At 34.4% G+C, this 20,681-nt stretch overlaps 2 protein-coding genes across 5 annotated transcripts in view; one reads left to right on the top strand and one right to left on the bottom strand.

The window, feature by feature from the left end:
- The window catches only part of LOC136026246 (alpha-ketoglutarate-dependent dioxygenase alkB homolog 6-like), a 106,340-nt gene that overhangs the window by 50,177 nt on the left and 35,482 nt on the right, over positions 1-20,681 (top strand). The window lies entirely within an intron of this gene.
- Positions 1,550-20,516, bottom strand: LOC136026245 (galactose mutarotase-like). The gene is made up of 6 exons (XM_065702605.1): positions 20,272-20,516; positions 12,714-12,877; positions 11,610-11,822; positions 5,189-5,421; positions 3,883-4,063; positions 1,550-1,816 (listed from the first exon to the last, which is right to left on the bottom strand). Exons 1-6 carry the CDS (start codon positions 20,444-20,446, stop codon positions 1,742-1,744), a joined length of 1,041 nt encoding a protein of 346 aa, XP_065558677.1. The 5' UTR covers positions 20,447-20,516; the 3' UTR covers positions 1,550-1,741.

The raw sequence follows: 20,681 nt of genomic DNA on the forward strand, positions 1-20,681 counted from the left end.
TGGATTTGTACTTGTCTCTTAGTTCGGTTAATTATGCTCGTTACTGCACATAGGGTAGATGGCCCTTCAGAATGATGGACCTCTGCTTGTCTCTTAGTCCAATTAATTATACTCATTCATGCACATGGGGTAGATGGCCCTTGAAAATGATGGATTTGTACTTATCTCATAGTTTGATTAATTATACTCGTTACTACACATAGGGTTGATTTCCTTTGAGAATGATTAACCTCCCGTATCTCCAAACGCAGTTGGATTGTACTCATACTAATCGTTTGAAAATTAATGTTAAGAAGAATAATTCGCTGAGACAATGAGGATGGAGAGGTGATGCTAGGTGACGAGAAAATCGACCAAGTGGAAAGCTTCACTTATCTGAGTATTATTACTAGTGTAAAGGTAGTGGATCCAGTGGTGATGTAACTTCATCAAAATCCTTGGGGGGGGAGCTGGGAAGTTGGAGCTAATTTTGCCAAGTTAAGTGAAAAATTAGCCGTACAGTACCATAAAGGCTAAGGCATATTAAAGAAACTGATCTGTTTCCTTGGATGCCTGAATTATTTAGGCCTATCTTAGTTTTGCCAAGATTTTTGAAGATGCTAAATTTCAGTTTGGGGGTAGGGGCATAACTGCCCCATAGAAAATTACGCCCCTTGGTTGCAGTAAAGATGTAGAAAGCTGAATAGCTAGAACGCGGGGTGTTCTCTTGCAGTTGAAAAAAGTTTGGAAGAATAGGAAGATAAATCTTCGAACTGAGAATAGAATATTGGAAGGAACGGTAATGACTGTGGTAAAGTATAGTAAAGCTCTAAAATGTAGAGCCTTTGAAAGGTTGAAGATGAGACGTTAGATGTTTCCCAGAGGGTTTGTTCAAGAATAGCTTTAAGTACTCGTTTCGCTGGCAAACAATTTCCTTAATCAGCGGTCCTAGAAACGTAGTTCGATCCCACTTTCTACGGCTATAATGAAAGACAGGTTAAGATGGCTAGATGATAGTCTATGGATGAAGACAATAGACTGTCAACGATTGAGCTTCTTGGCCCAATGGAAATTAGGTCGATTCTTATTGGGGTGAAAGGAGGTGATAAAAAAGGATTTACAGGAAATTGAAACTTTATTAGAGGGATTAAATTTGAAGCATTGAAATTGTTGGGAAAGGAGGAGCATGCGCGGCTGTGTTGGCATCAGGTGGCTTGCTGCTGCAATGAGTCGTTAGTATTAGTAGTAGATTAGTATACATTTTTTGATTCTAGATAGTAGATTGAGATAAATTTTCTGTGGTAATTTGTTGGTAGTTTTCGATAAGCTCTAAATGAGGAAAGCTTTCATATATTCTCTTCTCTTAATATAATTCTTCAGTGTTTCTATGATGATAAAGTCTAAAAAAAGAGATTTGCACCTTTTATATTTGCGATAGCAGTACACTCCATTTTTGCTCTGTTAATTATTTATAATAGTAATAGTAATTTTTTGTACCACAACGCAAATGGCGAAAATAGCAGGGTATCAAAATCGAGAGGAAAAGAAACAAACATTAAAAAGACAAACGTCGGTGTATTATCTTTATTCTCTTGTGGAACAAAAACAATGGCGCGTCCAGGATTACAAAAATACAATAAAAAACGAATCGAAAATTCCTTTATATGCATCTTCGGTATGTTTTTACGAGTCGTGGAGAGATTTCGAGTTCGGGGTGTCAAACCCTACCCCCTCCCCCTGGATACGCCCTTGAACAAAAACATTAGAAAGTGAAGTGGAACTCAGTAATTTCGTTGTAGACTTCTCCCGGACGTAGTATGCAGGTTGGAAACTCGGCCTAAAGTAAGAAAAAGGACAAATATTAGTAATGAATCGTAAACGTATAAAACGATTGGGAATTATCTTAATGCAGTTTAACATGATTAGTTTCTATGACCATGCTATCTTTCTATTATGAACATTCGAAAGCAAAAAAAAAACTGCTAAAAAAATAAACAGGAATTTCAGGTTCACTGAAATTAATATTAGCTAGTTTTACAAACGAGGTCTGATCTCGACAATTTTGACGTGTGGGGTTAAATGAATATTAGCTTGTCGGTATATCTATTCTTGACACATAATTTCTTAGGCCACACTACCTTTCTATTTATAATAAAAGGAATGAAAACATAAAGACAGTTCATCACAGATACAATCTTCATTTGTTTTATCTAATAAATATTAGCTTGCTTTATATAATTGTTTTGATCTGTTTCGACATCCTAAATATTAGCCAGATTTTATTTGATTTTATTCTCTTTTACCCAATGAATATCATTTATGTAATTTTGATCTGTTTTGTCTAACCAAAATTACAATTAGTTTGGTTTTCAATAATCTCGATCTCTGTGATCTAACAAAATAAATATAAATATTATCTTGTTTACATACAATGCGTTTTTACAGTCTATTGTCTACTGTTTTTTGGTACCGAAAAAGGGCGCCGAAAATGGTCTGAAAAAATCGATTTTTACTTTTGATTAGTGAATAATCAATAATTTATCTATTAATTTTTGATTGTATAATTATTGATTAATTATTGGTTATATTAATTAATATTGATTATACAATCAATAATTATATAATTATTGATTGTATAATCAATAATTTATAATCAGTATAAATATCCCATTGTTTCTCAAATGGGAATTATTAGTAAAATCTTCATGTTTCTGAAAATTTTTAGTTTTTAAATAGCTGGTAATTGACGTAGGTCAATATCATTTTTGGAGGTTTGCACACTTTGATATTTGAGCTGAATCCTGAAAGTGGTACTTTTTTGCTGTCTTTGGAATATAAAGAATTATTTCTTTTAAATATTAAGGAAAGTTTTTCCGAAAAGCTACATGTTACCCAGCTTTCAAAGTTCACTCACATGATGAAATTGCAAGACTGCTTTCTGTGAAATATCACGGGAAGTTTTTTTTTTCAGAATGTTATTTTTTACCCCGCTAATTCTTTGAGCTTGTTCCAAGTGGTAATTGAATGGTGAATGAAGCTTGTCGGTAAATATTTCTGTTTACACTGTTCATGGTGAAAGTCGTCAGTGGAATTGAGGCTGGGATAAGTTACTTTCGTTGGGCCAACTCTTGTTGGGATGTTACTGGAAATTCCCTCGGAAGCATGTTGAACGTCAGTCTACATTAGGTTTTTCTGCCTATCTGCAAAGGTATAATTTTTGGAATTCATTAGTCACCATATTTCCGTATTCACCAGTGTTGTGAAAAAGTAAAGTTTTTGGATTTTGTTTTTGCTAATCCACCAAACTCGAAACCAGAGCCACTTTTCTATTTGGCTTTTTACTGACGAAGCGCTGAATTAATCAGCTGAATTACCAATTGCTTTCGCGTGAAAAAATTGACTTATACTTTAAACTAGGAATGTGAATTCTTAATTTAAACGTTTTTGGATAGGAAAATTTTGATGTGATCATTTAAAAATACTACTTCTAAAAATGCACATTCTTGCATTTACAGCCCCGTTTTAATGTACTATGATGAAAAAAATGTTTTATTTTCGAATTTTTCTGCAACATTTGGTTTTTGGCACCCACTTTGCGGATTTTCAGACTTGAGGGGGGGGGATGGCTGGTCATTTGGTCTTTCTTCATAGGATGTCCTTGGCCAACGATTGTTTTTTATAAGACAAAAGGTTATAGATAGGCTTCTTAAAAATAATTTTACACAGTTTTTTTTTCCTGTTTTTGGTCACGTTAGATCATGCCACAAATGAGAAGAAAGACATGTATGACTTTAGACTCTGACTTTCAAATAATTGAACTTAGGATTGTAGTTAATAAATCTGGAACTGCTGCTCTATACCAAAACCTATATAATGATCTGATTAATCTGTGACTTATTTTACCTGATTAATGGCATCAGGAAAATTTTGGGTTTCAAAGCAAAATCCGCCATGTTTGCTGTATATTGCTCCATCCTTTCCTTTTAAGGTGTCATCATTAGGTAAAAAATTACCGGTATAAAATTGAACTCCCGGTTGAGTTGTATAAACAGTCATTGCCCTTCCACTCTTCTGGTGCTCAAATCTGTAAATAATCCATTTTATTATAAATTAAAGTGATTATAGCCAGCCAATAGAGACTTTCAAAACGTCAGTACAAGATTAGTGGAAATGTTTATCCATTTGAAACTTTTGAAACCATCTAGTAAAAAATCCGTCTATCCCTATGCACCAGTGGTTATGGGTCGCAACCCACGTGTGGGTCGCGAACGATTATTGAGTGAGTTGCTCTAGCGAGCTTTAATATTGGTAATGCCAGATTCCGTTGTGGCGAGTAGTGGAACTTATTTGCTCTAGTTGAAATGAAAGAAAATTACGAGTCTTACCAATATGAACGTATTTATTTCAAAACCCATCTACAGCTACATAAAAATATATTGAGAAATAAATAAGAAAAAAGAACCAAAAACAAACATTTACTTTAACAAAACAACGATAAAAAAATGTAAGGGGTAGGCTAACGCGAGGAAAAAGTCAAATACTAAATTATAACTGAAATAAGAATGCTAAAGCAGGGTTGAACTACTGTTTTGTGCTTACACTTTTCAGAAAATTTGAAACTGCAATATTTGAATCTACGATGCTATGCTTATTGGTAGAAATTTGAGTTTCGAGTCCATGGTGTCCATCTATTGGTCCATCATTAAACGACACTAAACGTCATTATAATCAAGCTATCACATAGAATTAACTCAGACAGTAACTACTGTCTGAGTTAGTATATTCTGTGTTTCCAGAAAAAATGTATCAAGTATATATGGATAATATTATATCAATATTACACTGCGGTATATATATATTTATACATTTTATATGTATATATATTTATTCTTTTCTGAAACAACTAAAAATTTCAACTCAGATGGTAACCCTTTGGAGCAACTTGGTAATAGGTAATATTTAACATGTGTTTGAGTATACGCTCTTGCGTCAACTAGGACACCTATCCATTTTTTCCTGAAAAGACTAGAGATTCCAGCTCAGATGGGAATTCTTTCGGTTAGCAATATTTGATTGTTGTATTATATATATATATATATATATATATATATATATATATATATATATATATATATATATATATATATATATATATATATATATATATATATATATATATATATATATATATATATATATATATATGTACCTGCCACATAATCGTAGCCGTCCACGCTCACCATCCAAGACAAAGTTGTGGTCATAGCCTCCTCCTTCCACTTTGTCAATGACTGAACTGATTCTTGTTGGCTGTTTCAAGTTGAAGATACTGTCACCCACCGGCCGAATTTCTCCTGTTGGTATCTGTTGACCATCTACAGGTGTATAATGGCTTGCGTTGATTGTTGCAATGTGGTCGTGGAGTTCTTTCCTTCCTCCTTTCTGAAAAAAGGGACTGCTAAGCAAGAACACTCAAAAAACAATGTGTGAATAAGTTCCAAAACCACATTGCCTATGCATGACAAACGGAAGCAAATTGTGAAGAAGGGATTTGTTTTGCTAAAGAAGAAATGTAGGGAATTACCTTTCATATTGAGTGCTTAGATTAAGACACAAATTCAGAGACTTCGGAAGGATTCTTCTTGTCTCACAATTTTGTAAAAATTCTTGCTAGGTTTTTAAGTTAGACTGTTTTTTGGGCGAAGAGAAATAATTAAGGACAGACTTGATCATGTGCTCCCTTTAAGTCTGTCGTAAGTAATTTCTAAAACCACACTGCTTATACATGGCAAAATGAAGCAAATTCTGAAGACTGTGATTTTTTTTTCACTGCCTGGAAATATCCTCGCATTTTCTTTCTTCACAATGCGGTTCATTTTATCATCAATTTTCAGAGAGGCAAAGGTTAACGACTAAGGATATTTTCATAAAATTATTCAATTCAATTCAATTTCGTTTATTAACAAAAAAAACAACAAATCACACACTATAAACTAACTACACCCTAAGAGAGCACTGCCCGTAACGGGTGACAGTATTCATTCAATCATCAAGAATAGATTTATAAGGTAAGAAGAGAAAAGAAGAAGAAGGGAAAAGAAAAGAAAACAAACGTAAATTAATAAAACAAAACATAGAGAACTATCGGTAAAAGAAATTAGGATCTAATTCAATGTTTTCCATTAAGAAGCTTTTAATCTTACTTTTGAACTCTGGTAGGCTATTAGCATTTCTCAAAGTATTTGGCAAATAATTCCATATTTTCGGTCCGGTAAATCTAATTGAAAAACCAGACGTCGTGAGACGTCTCGTTTCTGTAACTAGTTGCGATGCAAGCCGAGTATCATGTTGGTGAATTTCATCATTCCTTCGAAAAACTGACATAAACGACTCAGGTGCGGTATTTGTACTTACTTTGTATAAAGTTTCGGCAATCTTTTTTTCTCGAAGTCGAGCCACATTTGATATCTTAAGTCTTATTAAAAACGCCTTCACACTCTGACGAGGCTCAAGCTTGCAAATTGCACGTATAGCTTTATTCTGAAGAATTTGAACTTGCTTCCATTCTGACTTATAATTTGAAGCCCAAATGCTTATTCCATATAAAAGATATGAGTGGAATAGACTAAAATATAGAATCAGTAATATTTTATGGGGAAAAATAAATTTCAGTCTATGGAGAATACCAACAGCTCTTGACAGCTTCATACAAAGAAATTTAATGTGGATTGCCCAATCCAGCTTTTCATCAATTATTATACCTAAATATTTAATGTGGTCAACTCTTTCAATTTTTTCGTGGTCTGCCGTATTTATCTTGCTATCGTAAACTGGGCCATTTCCATGTTTAAAAATGATATACTTCGTCTTTTTTGTATTAAGGGAAAGCAACCGCTCTTCAAAGAATTCGGTTGCTGCCTGGAGGCAAACTTCAGCGTTTGTAATTAGTTGCTCACGGTTTTTATGTGTTTTAGAAATAGTACTGTGTCGTCCGTAAAATTTATTATATATGCAAAGGGAACATCAGCCGAAAGTTCATTCACATAAATTAAAAAAGTAATGGTCCAAGAACTGATCCCTGGGGCACCCCACAAGTTACATCGAATGAATCTGATAAGATACCATTAGCAAGTATTTTACAACGTCTATTTGTTAAATATGACCGAATCCATTCAAGAACCGTCGACTTTATCCCATATCCTTCTAATGTTTCAAGAAGGATGTCAAAATCAACGCAATCAAAAGCTTTTGTTAAATCTAGAAAAATCGCCAGAGAATATAAACCATCATCTTGCGCCGATTTTATATTCATTAAAAGATCCGTAATTGCGAGTTCAGTAGATCTGTTTTTCCGAAATCCATATTGTTTATCAGAAAGAGTTTTATTAACTTCAAAGTATTCATATAGTCTTTTTGCAGCAAGCTTTTCATATATTTTCGAAAAAATTGGAAGTAAGCTAATCGGTCGATAGTTATCAATTACTGTTGGATCTCCTCCTTTAAAAAGTGGAATTAATTTGGATTCTTTTAGTTTGGTAGGGAAAACACCTCAATAAAATTATGAAAATGTCCTCTCCAGATATATCGTTAGACTTCCCAAAAGAAGGTTGATAACCCCTTCCCCAGCAACAAGCTGGAAAGAAAGAAAATAGAATAACAAAAATTAAACTATTTGATAAAAAGTAGTATTTATTTTCTGTGTACGTTATATTCAGTAAACAAACGCAAAAAGACTAACTTAGAAAGGGTATGAAATTTATCAATTTGAAATTTTTGTTTAGCTTAGCATTCATTGATCAAGTTTTCGTCTATCAAGCAGTTCGTGGTAACGAACTGTAGTATGGAGCGACCCGGCTCAATAGTAAACCAAACTCTAAAAAACGGAATTATGATGCTAAAAGATACATCAAAAGAATCAGATTTTCCTGCTGATTTTAAATATATTTCATCAAATTTAGTCTTTGTCATCAAAAGTTACGAGCCTGATAAAATTTGCCTTATTTTGGAAAATAGGGGGAAACACCCCCTAAAAGTCATAGAATCTTAACGAAAATCACACCATCGCATTCAGCGTATCAGAGAACCCTATAGCAAAAATTTCAAGCTCCTATCTACAAAAATGTAGAATTTCGTATTCTTTGCCAGAAGACAGATCACGGGTGCGTGTTTATTTGTTGTTTTTTTTTCTTTTCCCCAGGGGTCATCGTATCGACCAAGTAGTCCTAGAATGTCGCAAAAGGTCTCATTTTAACGGAAATGAAAAGTTCTACTGCTCTTTTTAAGTGACCAAAAAAATTGGAGGGCACCTAAGCCCCCTCCCACGCTCTTTTTTCCCAAAGTGAACGGATCAGAATTTTGAGATAGCTATTTTGTTCCGCATAGTCGAAAATTATAATAACTATGTCTTTGGGGATGACTAACTCCCCCACAGTCCCTGGGGGAGGGGCTGCAAATTACAAACTTTGACCAGTGTTTTTATACAGTAATGGTTATTGGGAAGTGTATAGACGTTTCCAGGGGAATTTTTAGGTTTGGAAGGTGGTGTTGAGGGGAGGGGGCTATGTGGAAGGATCTTTCCTTGGAGAAATACGTCATGGGGAAGAGAAATTCAATGAAATAGGCGCAGGATTTTCTAGCATTACTATGAAAAAATAAACATGAAAAAGTTTCTTCAATTGAAAGTAAGGCGTTGCATTAGAATTTAAAACGAACAGAGATTATTACGTATATGGGGGGTTCTCACAATACTTTAGCATAAAGAGCGACGTATTTAGGAGGAGATAAATACCTCGCTCTTTATGCTAAAGTATTTTTAGTAATTTTTTACTATTTATTCTACGGCCTTTGTGATTCAGGGGTCATTCTTAAAGAATTGGGACAAAACTTAAGATTTAGTGTAAAGAGCGAGGTATTGACGAGGGGACAAACCCCCTCATATACATAATAAAAATATAAGAATATAAAAGTTTGTTAAGTAAGTTAATTCTTAAGTTACTTATATTTTTTACTAACAATAACGTTCGTTAAAAATTAAAAATTCTAGTTGCCTTTTTAAGTAACCGAAAAACTGGAGGGCAGCTAGGCCTTCTTCCCCACCCCTTATTTCTCAAAATCGTCTGATCAAAACTAAGAGAAAGCCATTTAGGCAAAAAAAAAGAACTAATATGCAAATTTCATTTTAATAATTTATGTGCGGATAGTCAAAATCAAACATGCATTAATTCAAAAACGTTCAGAAATTAAATAAAAAAACATTTTTTTTAACTGAAAGTAAGGAGCGACATAGAAACTTAAAACGAGCAGAAATTACTCCGTGTATGAAATGGGTTGTCCCCTCCGCAATCTCTCGCTCTTTACGCTAAAGTTTGACTCTTTTCCACAATTCGTCTTTTTAAAACCATTAAAAACTTTAGCGTAAAGAGCGAGGGATTGCGGAGAGGACAATCCATTTCATATACGGAGTGATTTCTGTTCGCTTTAGGTTTCTAGGTCGCTCCTTACTTTCAGTTAAAAAAACTTGTTTTTTTTTTACTTAATAAAATTCTAAGGGGAATGCAAGATAATATCATCGCATGCAAAATAAAATGGCGCATGAATCCACGATGCTATGCTTATTGGTAGAAATTGGAGTTTTGAGTCCATGGTGTCCATCTATTGGTCCATCATTAAACGACACTAAACGTCATTATCACCAATCTATCCCAAAGAGTTACCGTCTGAGTTAGAATATACTGTGTTTCCAGAAAAAATGTATCAAGTATAATATGGATAATATTATATCAATATTACAGGAAATACCAATTTATAATAAATAATAGAATCATTATAATTTTCCATCCATGCTTTCTCAATTTAGATCTGGAAGTAGCTTATCGTGGGTTCTAGTTGATGAGTTGGAATCTCCTGAGTTTTCAGAAAAAAATGGAAAAGTGCCCTGGTTACCACCTCAGCTGATACTTGTACAGCTTTAGATGTAACATATTACGGAGCTAAAGTTACCAGTTTTATACTCCTGTGTTTCCCAGAAAAATGAAGAAATGTCCTATTTAACGCCTTAGCTCATATTCATATACCTTTCGGAAATTACCCATTACCAAGCTGACTTCAAGAGTTCCCAACTGAGCTGAAATGTTTTATGTTTTCAAGAGAAAATTAAAAAGTGCTCTAGTTAACGCCTGAACTGATACTCATACGCCTATTAAATGTTACCTGTTACCAAGCTGTTCCAAAGACTTGCTATCTTAGTTTGAATCTCCTGTGTTTTAAGGAAAAAAAACGGAAAAGTGCCCTAGCTATTACCTAAGGTGATACTCATGCATCTATTAAATGTTACCTAGTACCAAGCTGCTCCAAAGAGTTACCCCCTGATCTTGAATCTCTTTTGTTTCCAGGAAAAATGGAAAAGTGCCCTAGTTAACGGTTCAGTTGATACTCGTACACAGTGCTAAATGCTACCTATTACCGAGCTACTCCAAGGAGTTACAATCTGAGTTGGAATCTTCTATGTTTTCAGGAAAAAATGGAGAAGTGCCCAAATACACCAACCGAATACTGCTGACCCAAAGAGTTCCTATCTGAGCTGGAATCTCTTGTCTTTTCAGGAAAGAATAAAGAAGTATCCTAGTTGACACAAGAGCTGATACTCAAACACATGTTAAATATTACCTATTACCAAGCTGCTCCAAAGAGTTACCATCTGGGTTGAAATTTTTAATTGTTTCAGAAAAGAATAAAAGATATCCTAGTTACCGCCTGGGCTGATACTCACATACCTATTAAATGAAACTTATCGCCTAGCTGCCCCAAACAGTTATCACCTGAATAAAAAAAGAATTAGAAAGTTCCCAGAGTTACCGCCTGAGTTGAATACTCAGACGGTTAAATTTTATGTTCCCTTTGGAAAGTTTGTCCTGCCATTTTTCTGCCATCCTGTGGTTTTAGTGTTTCAATGTAAGCGGGCAGTTTTGCAATCATTGAATAGCTGAGATTCAGCTTTTACACTTTGTTTTAGGAGTTTACATCTTAGGGGTTCGAGTCCAGTTGTCACTGGTTATTTGGTTTGGGATGGGGGTCAATGGTGTGACTTGATGCTCAGCCAGAGTCGACTCGGTTCTAAATTGGCACCTAGAGAAATCTGTGGGAAAACCACGGGAGGCTTTAGTTGATTTGCCTCCAAACACGCATTGTACTCCCGGCCGAAGGCATTGAAAAATCGGTAAGAAACATGCCAGAGACGGCGAAAATATAGATATTTTACGATTTTGAATAAGTTCTTAGATCATTTTCTAAGAAAAGGTCTTGGCAATTTCATAATTTTAGCACAATGAATGATGGATCTGAAACTTGAATCCAATGACTTAAGTATGTTTTCCCTCTGGTGCAAATCTGTAAGCTAATCACAAAATAGCTAGTTTCAGAGGGAATATAAACCTTAAACGGTGCCTGTTACCGAATATGAACCACTTTGGATGGAGATATTAATAGATAATCAAGATCGTAGTTCCCCATCCATACTTTTTTAGATCTGGACTGAGTTGGCGTCTCCTATGTTTTCAGGAAAACAATATAGAAGTACCTATAGTCACTGTCAGAGTTGAAATTCTATTTAAACAAAATCAATAAATACATACATGGCCAGCAAGATTGAAGTACGAATGATTTGTTAAATTTATCGGTGTCAGAGCATCAGAGGTGGCATTATAGGTTATCTTCACGACATCGTTATCCGTTAACGTAAATATAACGTTTACATTTAACGTCCCTGGATATCCTTCTTCTCCATCTCTGCTCATATAAAAGAATTTTATTGTCCTGTCGTCAAGAATTTCAGCATCCCATATAACCTGGAATAAGATACTTTTTAGCAATTGTTTGAAAGAACCTTTATTTTCATTTCAGTCGTTCGCTTATTAGTGTTAAACAATTGAGGATAAATCCATTGCAATTAAATCATAAGGCTCAAAAGCAAAGTTTGAGTGAGCCGAATGCTGAAACTATACTTTAATAAAGAAGAGTAAAGAAAGGACACTTAAAGAACGCAATAAGAAACATGCACCACAAAGAAACTTAATACTCTAAAAAATGAAAAAAAATTAATGCACTACAAATTTAAGAAATGAGCTTAATGCACTTAAGAAAGATATTTAATCAATTCAAAGCAAAGTCCGAATGAGCCAAATATTAAACTTTACGCTTTAATAAAGGGGGAGAAAAAAGGAAACTTAAAGAGCACTTTAAGAAAGAAAACAAATGCAACAACAAGAAACTTAATACACTACAAACTTAAAAACATCATGCTTTCAAGAAAAAAACCTTAATAAACTACAAAACAAAGCTGGAATAAGCCAATTATTTAAATTTTAATAGAAGAGAGGAAAGAAAAAAGACTTCAAGAAAACTTAAAAAAGAAACAGATACATCAACAAGAAATTTAATTCTCTGTAAATTTAAAGATAACTTGATAGACTACAAACCTAAGAAAGGAATTTAATGTACTCAAGTAAAAAACTTAATAAGCTTCAAAGCAAAGCTCGAGTGACTCAAATATTTAAACTTTACTCTTTAGTAAAGGAGAAGAAAGGACACTGAAGGTTTGATTTTCTATTTCTACACACCTTGTCGAAACCGCCAAGATCACCTATGTTCTATAGATATTCTACGTTGCTGTATTTTATTGCTAAATTTTGTTCTGTATGGCCTATATTCAATTGCTGAATGTTTTATTTTATACAAACCTTGTCGAAACCTCTTAGGCCGCCATGTAGGCTATTTTCATTATTGTTCTTGTTCAAAACATATTCTTTACCGTCTAATTCAAATTTCGCGCTTTTGATTCGATTTGCGAACCTCCCGACGGTTGATCCCATGTAAGGATTTCTTGCTGGTATTCCACGGTACCCTAAAAATAAAGAGAGAAAAGAATCCCTGTTAAAGCTAAAGTTTCACTAACTTTGGTACACTTTTAACAATCTATCTATCTATGATCTATCTATCTAACAATCTATCTATCTATGACAATTGTATTGATAAGTTATTACAAAAACACAAAATAGTACTGATAATACACTACCAATGTTAAACAAAACAACGAAAAGGAAGATATACAAAATAAATACAAAATAAAATATGGAAAATGAAGGGACATCTCGAAGTCTTTTGTCGAGGTGAATGATTAAATTACAGTTATTCTGATCAGATGTATATGTTGATCAATAATTGTAACTGTGCTTGATAGTCTTTTGACTTAATAGCATAAATTGGAAATCCATTGCAGCTTGGACAGAATGTAGCATAGACCATATGTCCTTGATATTGCATTGCACTTAATAGTCCTTACCAGTAGTGCTGATCTCCATTTCATGGCACTTCAGCTAGGAATGCAATGGGGGTTGAGGCTCAGCTATTCCATGCTTTTGCACACCCTGTTTACCTTCCTCAGATTTTACCACGTAACCGTTTAGAGCTGGTCAACGCTGGCTGAGCTTATAGAATCACGCAGTGGCCCCTATTCCAAAAAAAAGCCAGCGACATTAGGCCCAAACCCCTTGCTCTCAGACAAAAATTTTCAAGTCTGGCGTGCTAACCGACTAGGGTGGCTCTTAAGGGAAGGAAATATCCATGATATATTCAAAAGGTTAAGGATATATTACTTCTGGATCTGACATTTTCTTCCGCAAACTTGTCCAGAAAATACTAGGCAATTAGCCCAATTACCGCATCTTCATGTCACATGCCACTACCGCAATCCGAATGCCACACCTTTATTTATTTATTAATTTTTAAAAACTAGATTGTAATTTATGTTTTTTACTTAAGAATTAAAATTCTAGATTGTCATTCGAATTTTGAACAAAATTTCAATATTCTGTCAGAATTATCGATTAGTTGTAGTTTTGTGCCATGAATGTTCAACAATAATTTTAGTATAGAATTTTGGGTGGATGACGAGTAGGATTATTATTTAAATGAATTGAAAATCTGTGTAATGTTTGGTTTTTCATAAGAACAACGCCATCCTGACCCACAGGTAGTAGAGATACCTGAACAAAGACGTACCTTATTTGACTCTTTTTTCAAAGAATCTTATTTCATTACATTTCTTTTTTATAACTATATATCTTGTATATTTAATGCACATCAAGTTCACTTTTAAAATGATTCTGTTCTGTTGCCTTAAAAAAAGGCGACACGCATCAATGCAACCAGATTTGATCCCTTAATTTTTATCTTAATTGAGGTTTCCATTGTCCTGAAATTCAATTGAAGCATATACATGCCCTGAAATTTCTAATTTTCATTTCAAAAATTAGGAAAACCCTAATTTTTCGTGCCAAAGGTCTAACACTGCTAAGACGTTTTCCTTTCAAAATGTCTTTGTTCTTTTTAGTGTTCCCTTGTTCTAGTATACTTACCCTCAAAGTTTTATGTCGGTCAAAGAAAAGTAGTGTTTAACCTATCTTGGGTTTTAAGAATCAATACAACCTATTTTATTTTTCACATGTTTTTTTTTCTTTTAGGTTGTTTTGCCCAATAAGCTGCTACCCAATCAGAAGTAAAATAAATTTGGTCCTATTTTGGAAATCACAAATAAGTACAACAATATTTTAATTAAATTTTTCAAACAGTTCTTGGTAACGAACTGTAGTATGGAGCGACCCGGCTCAATAGTAAACCAAACTATAAAAAAACGGAATTTTGATACCAATAGGTGTATTAAAAGAATCGGATTTTTATGCTGATTTTAAATATATAAGTTTCATTAAATTTAGTCTTACTCGTCAAAAGTTACGGGGCTGAGAAAATTTGCCTTGTTTTGGAAAATAGAGGGAAACACCCCCTAAAAGACATACGATCTTAACGAAAATCACACAATCGCATTCAGCGTATCAGAGAACCTTACTGTAGAAGTTTCAAGCTCCTATCTACAAAAATGTGGAATTTCGCATTTTTTGCCGGAAGACCGATCACGGGTGCGTGTTTATTTGTTTGTTTTTTTTCCCCAGGGGTGATCGTATCGACCAAGTTGTCCTAGAATGTTGCGAGAGGGCTCATTCTAACGGAAATTAAAAGTTCTAGTGCCATTTTTAAGTGACCAAAAAAATTGGATGGCACGCCCTCCCACGCTCATTTTTTTTCTCATAGTCAACGGACCAAAATTTTGAGATAGCCATTTTGTTCAGCATAGCCAAAAAACATAATAACTATGTATTTGGGGCTCACTTACTCCCCCACAGTCCCCAGGGGAGGGACTGCAAGTTACAAACTTTGACCAGCGTTAACATAAATGATTATTTGGAAGTGTACAACCTTTTCAGGATGATTTTCGGTTGGAGGGGGGTTGAGGGGAGGGGGCTACGTGGGAGGATCTTCACTTGGAGGAATTTGTCACGGGAGAAGAGAAATTCCATGAAGGAGGCGCAGGATTTTCTAGCATTATTAAAAAAACAATGAAAAAATAAATATGAAAAAGTTTTTTTCAACTGTAAGTAAGGACCAACATTAAAACTTAAAACGAACAGATATTATTACGCATATGGGGGTCCATCTCTTCCTAAATAGCTCGCTCTTTATGCTAAAGTATTTTTAGTGATTTCAATTATTTATTCTACAGCCTTTGTAATTCAGGGGTCAATCTTAAAGAATTGGGACAAAATTAAAGCTTTAGTATAAAGAGTGAGGTATTAACAAGGGGGCGAACCCCCTCATATACATAATGAAAATATACGAATATAGAAGTTCGTTGCGTAAGTTAATTTGTAAGTTATGTATATTTTTTACTAATAAAAACGTTCGTTAAAAATGAAAAATTCTAGTTGCCTTTTTAATTAGCCGAAAAATTGGTGGGCAGCGAGGCCTCCTCTCCCACTCTTTTTGTCAAAATCGTCTGATTAAAACTAAGAGAAAGCCATTTAGCAAAAAAAAAAAAAAAATAATACGCAAATTTCGTTTTAATTATTCATTTGCGGAGAGCCAAAATAAAAACATGCATTAATTCAAAAATGTTCAGAAATTAAATAAAAAAACAAGTTTTTTTTAACTGAAAGTAAGGAGCGACACTAAAACTTAAAACGTACATAAATTACTCCGTGTATGAAAGGGGCTGCTCCTCCCTCAATGTCCCGCTCTTTACGCTAAAGTTATTTACTCTTTAAAAAGTAGAATGGAGAGACAAAGTAAAACACGCATCCGTGATATATTCTTCTGGCAAAAAATGTGAAATTCAACATTTTTGTAGACAGGAGCTTGAAAATTCTACAATAAGGTTCTCTGATACGCTGAATCTCATGGTGTGGTTTTATGACTTTTAAGTCATATGACATTTTTATGACATGTTAATATTGTATGACTTTTAGGGGGGGGGGTTTCCCCTATTTTCTAAAATGAGGCAAATTTTCTCAGGCTCGTAACTTTTGATGGGTAATACTAATCTTGATGAAATTTATATATTTAAAATCAGCATTAAAATGCAATTCTTTCGATGTAACTATTAGTATCAAAATACCATTTTTTAGAGTTCCAGTTGCTATTGAGCTAGGTCACTCCTTACTTCAGTTCGTTACCACGAACTGTTTGATTTGTTAAAAACCGAAAATAGCTGTTTTTTGAACATTTAAAGCTTAAAGAAGGAAGAGTATAGGTGATAAGTTTTGGTTTATTATCACAAAGATAATAATAGCATCATTTGTTCAAGTCTGAAAGCTTATCACTTAAGAATGTGTACGTTATTAGTATTTTGGACATTTTTCGGGTATACTGCTTTCGCGTGAAATAATCGGCGATCAAAATACCGGTTCGCTCAATACACTAGTATTAGGTACGGTAAGATGCCTTAAAGCGATACCTGGCAGTTCCGGAAAGATTTCTTCGTTTTGGGTCCAGGAAATAAATGAGTCTCTAATATGAAAATATTAAATTTTTGTCTCACATTAACTTTTGATCAGGATTGCTACTTGTAACGAGTAGTACTTTTCTCTAAAAGCAATATTTTTGAGAAAGTGCAGTTATATTGCACTACATTTTACACAAAAAAGAACAGTTTAGTCAAAAGAAAAAAAAAAGCATGGTTTGAGGGTAGTTCGCATATTTTGACGTCTTTTTTTGCCAGAAAATACTATTCTAGGCCACATACTGAATTCATTCGTTGATTCAACTCATTCATTTGACAAATAAGTAAATTGAAATTTCTCAAATTCGGAATTGTAAAAGAACTTAGACCCTTCGCTGCATAATAATTTCTTTAATTATTATCTTCTCTTGAATAGCTTTCAAAGGGATACAAATATATGGACAATTGCACTTTTTAATAGCTTATTTCGAAAACTTCGGTCGTTTTGCGGCAGAAAGTAATTTCTCCAACCCATTCACTGGCTCTACTATAGATTAAATTAGAGAAAAAAGCAAGTTTTTTCAACTGAAAGTGAGGAGCAACATTGAAACTCAAACAAACAGAAATTATTATGCATATGAAGGGGTTTCCCCTCCTCAGTACCTTGCTGTTCATGCTAAAGTTCTTATCTTTTATAAAAAAAAAGAGTTCCCTATTGTAATTGAACAATCGTGCATAAAAAATTCAGATAAATATTTAAACTTCTTACTTTAAGTTGAAAAAGCTTGTTTTTTTTTATTTCTGATCATTTTTCAAGTAATTAATACCAGTAAATCTAGCTCACCCTCCTTAAAAAATTCAGTCTCCTCACGGGAAATTCCTCCTTGGAAGTTCCTCCCACATAAAATATACCCCCCTCTAAAATTCATTCCAGATAATTCCATCCTCGCTGATATCCCCCCCCTCCCGAAAAAAAGTCTCGCAGAAGAGTAAGCTTGAAAAATTCTCCTTAGCTTATTTTCATTTGAAAAAGCATAAGTTCTAATCATTTTTTTTAACACTCTGGTAAGTTCCTTTCCGTGCTTTCAGTTTTTCCCGGAAATCCAAACACACTGAAAATTCCCTCCCGGACAATTCCCACAGAACATTTCCACGTACAAAATTGAGAAAGCAAAGAGATAGTAAGGCAAATAAAAAGAATTTCGTATAGGAGTTTTTTTTTTAAAGTTAAAGCACTAACTTAGCACTAACTTAATGAATCTTATATATTTAAGGTGATATGTAATTTTGATGCTGTTAACACTTCAAACTTTTGTTTTAAAAATACGTGTCGGCATGCTTTGATTATGTAGGCCTGTTTTTGTGATCCATTCTCAATGGAAAGGCCTCCAGAAACTCTGGATCTACCACTAAATTCAAAGGTGTGTATATAAGAACAATTTTTTTTTGCCCCCTTCCCCAGGATTTTTATAAATTTGCGCTACTGTATTTATGACGAAAGAAGAAAACCTCATTTCATTACAATAGAAACGTGTAGCCAGGGTTCTTTACAATTTCGAATTATGATTTGAAACACTATTTTGTAAGTATCCAATTTCCGAATATTCCATTTTCGTAGCACTGAAATAAACTCAGGAACAGAAAAATGGGAAAAAATGCTTTTAATCTCCTGTCAGGCCTCTTTTTTGGGGATCCGCTGTTTTTTCTTTCTTCTGTATTGGGGCTACGAACGGGTAATAGGATAGATGATTAAGCCAATATTTTGAGTCAAGGGGAAAAAGTGATTTGGCCCTTTTTGGCCCCATTTTTAGGGGGGTGGGTAGTGCCATGAAAGATTTTTATGCCTCTCGTCTCATAGGCTCTTTTCCTAATTAATGCATGAAATGCAAACAGGTACGAAGTGGCAAAACTGAATTTTATAATAAGTCATTACTGCATCTCTGCCCTGTCTTAAAACTAGATATAATGAAAATTTTACTGACATTCCTTCATGGCCTACGAGTTGGGAGGGGGCGAGGTGGGTGAATAACTATCAAGAATAATGGAGCTTTCATATCACAATATAAGAATTGCTACGCTAGTGGTCTTACGCAGCTAAGCTTTCAGATTAAACTACTTTCTTTTCAAAGTATTTAAGTTAAATAATCAATGAAACCCTTTTCTTCCTATCAAAAATATTGTTTTCGTTGACTGTTGTTTTAAACATTTTCAACATGACCCATTATGAAAAGAGTTCCGAACAACTTTTCGTTAGAGGACGTGGTGCAGCTAAAGCGCCCTCGCCAATAACATGTGATAGTTCCGATGACAGCGTATCTCTTTAGTTATAAATAAATATATTTTTTTGAACAACTTAACATTTTTTTTCAAGCTCCTCGGGGTGATCGTATCAACCCAGTGGTCCTAGAATGTCGCGAGACGGCTCATTTTAAAGGAAATTAAAAGTTTTGTGCCCTTTTAAAGTGACCAAAAAATTGGAGGGCAACCAGGCCCCCTCACACGCTCATTTTCTCCCAAAGTCACCGGATCGAAATTTTGATATATGAAAGGGGCTGTCCCCTCCTCAACGACCCGCTCTTTACGCTAAAGTTTTACTCTTTATCACAGTTCTTCTTTTTAAAACAATAAAAAACTTTAGCGTAAATTGTGGTGCGTTGATGATGGGACAGCCCCTTTCATATACGAAACAATTTCTGTTCGCTTTAAGTTTCAATGTCGCTCCTTACTTTCAATTAAAAAAAGCTTATTTTTTTATTTAGTGTCAGATAAACCCTTTTTTAAGATACGGAATGCTTAGCCTGACTGTAAGCCCCGTAATAATCGGTAAAAAAAAAAAAAAAAAAAAAAAAAAACAGTCCAACCCTTTGTTCCCACATATTGCGAACTTGCAAAAGAGTGCAATTTGAACGACTCATTTATCCTAAGAAAGAAAAAGAAACGCACAAAAATACTTAGAAAATCGCCAGCGGCTTTCCGTCACCTAGTCCATATCTCAAAACGCCACACGTGCCACATAGTTCTGCCACCCATGGCATAGCTCTTGTCACACTTCGGAGTTTCTGTCACGCTTGGCACACTTCTGCCACGCGTCACCTGGTGTACACGGTTTCTGAAAGTGGCCGCCCTCAATAAACAACTGAATAAGGAGTTGAATGAATAGGTATTCATTCAACTCCTGAGTATATTTATCGAATGCGGTGGAAATTCCAATTCAAAGGCGGATTTTCATTTTTCTGCAAAAATGTTGGTAAAAAAAATCACTCACAATCCACAAAATCGCCACTGTTTTCTGCAAAATGCAGTTTATTGGAATTAAGGATAAAGGGGTTATTTAAGCCACATATTTGGTCTGAAAGCTCTTTAACTCCCAAAACTTTTTTTTTACGGAAAATTTTGAATTTGGGCATTATGAAAGAATAACAACTTCACTTACCGCTACTTAACAACAACTTACCCAAACCACTTACCTTCAAGTGTATCAAATCCAAGGATAACATCGTTGTTAAGATTCTTTCCTGGTAGTCGAAGAGACTGGATCGCTGCACCATATGTATGAACAACTAACTCAACACCATTTTTATTGGAAATTGTGTAACTATACACCAGGACGCTGTCGACTTCACCAAAAATGTTCTTCTTCATAATTCTAAACCTATCACAAAGAAGATTGGTGTCAAGAGTTTAGATTCAGACAGTTACTAAACCGGTTACTTATCTTTTCAGTTGATGCACAATGTCTGGCTATAACGAGCGAAATTAAAAAAAAAAATAAGGATCGGCGTGTACAATTTTAAGAGGAAATACATTTATATTTCACGCTGTAATTTTTCCTATCTTTACTGTGGACAAATTATGGTGTTTTCCCTTTCATGTTTAG

The sequence above is a fragment of the Artemia franciscana genome, chromosome 4, assembly GCF_032884065.1.
Source record: "Artemia franciscana chromosome 4, ASM3288406v1, whole genome shotgun sequence".
Classification (NCBI taxonomy): Eukaryota; Metazoa; Arthropoda; class Branchiopoda; order Anostraca; family Artemiidae; genus Artemia; species Artemia franciscana.

Excerpts from the sequence above, each read along its gene's own strand:
- LOC136026245 (XM_065702605.1), bottom strand. The coding sequence starts at position 20,446 with ATGAAGAAGAACATTTTTGGTGAAGTCGACAGCGTCCTGGTGTATAGT. Across the intron at positions 5,422-11,609 it reads ACTTCAATCTTGCTGGCCAT|AAAGGAGGAAGGAAAGAACT; the intron begins GTATGTATTTAT and ends CCCTTTTTTCAG. Across the intron at positions 4,064-5,188 it reads CGGCTACGATTATGTGGCAG|ATTTGAGCACCAGAAGAGTG; the intron begins GTACATATATAT and ends GATTATTTACAG.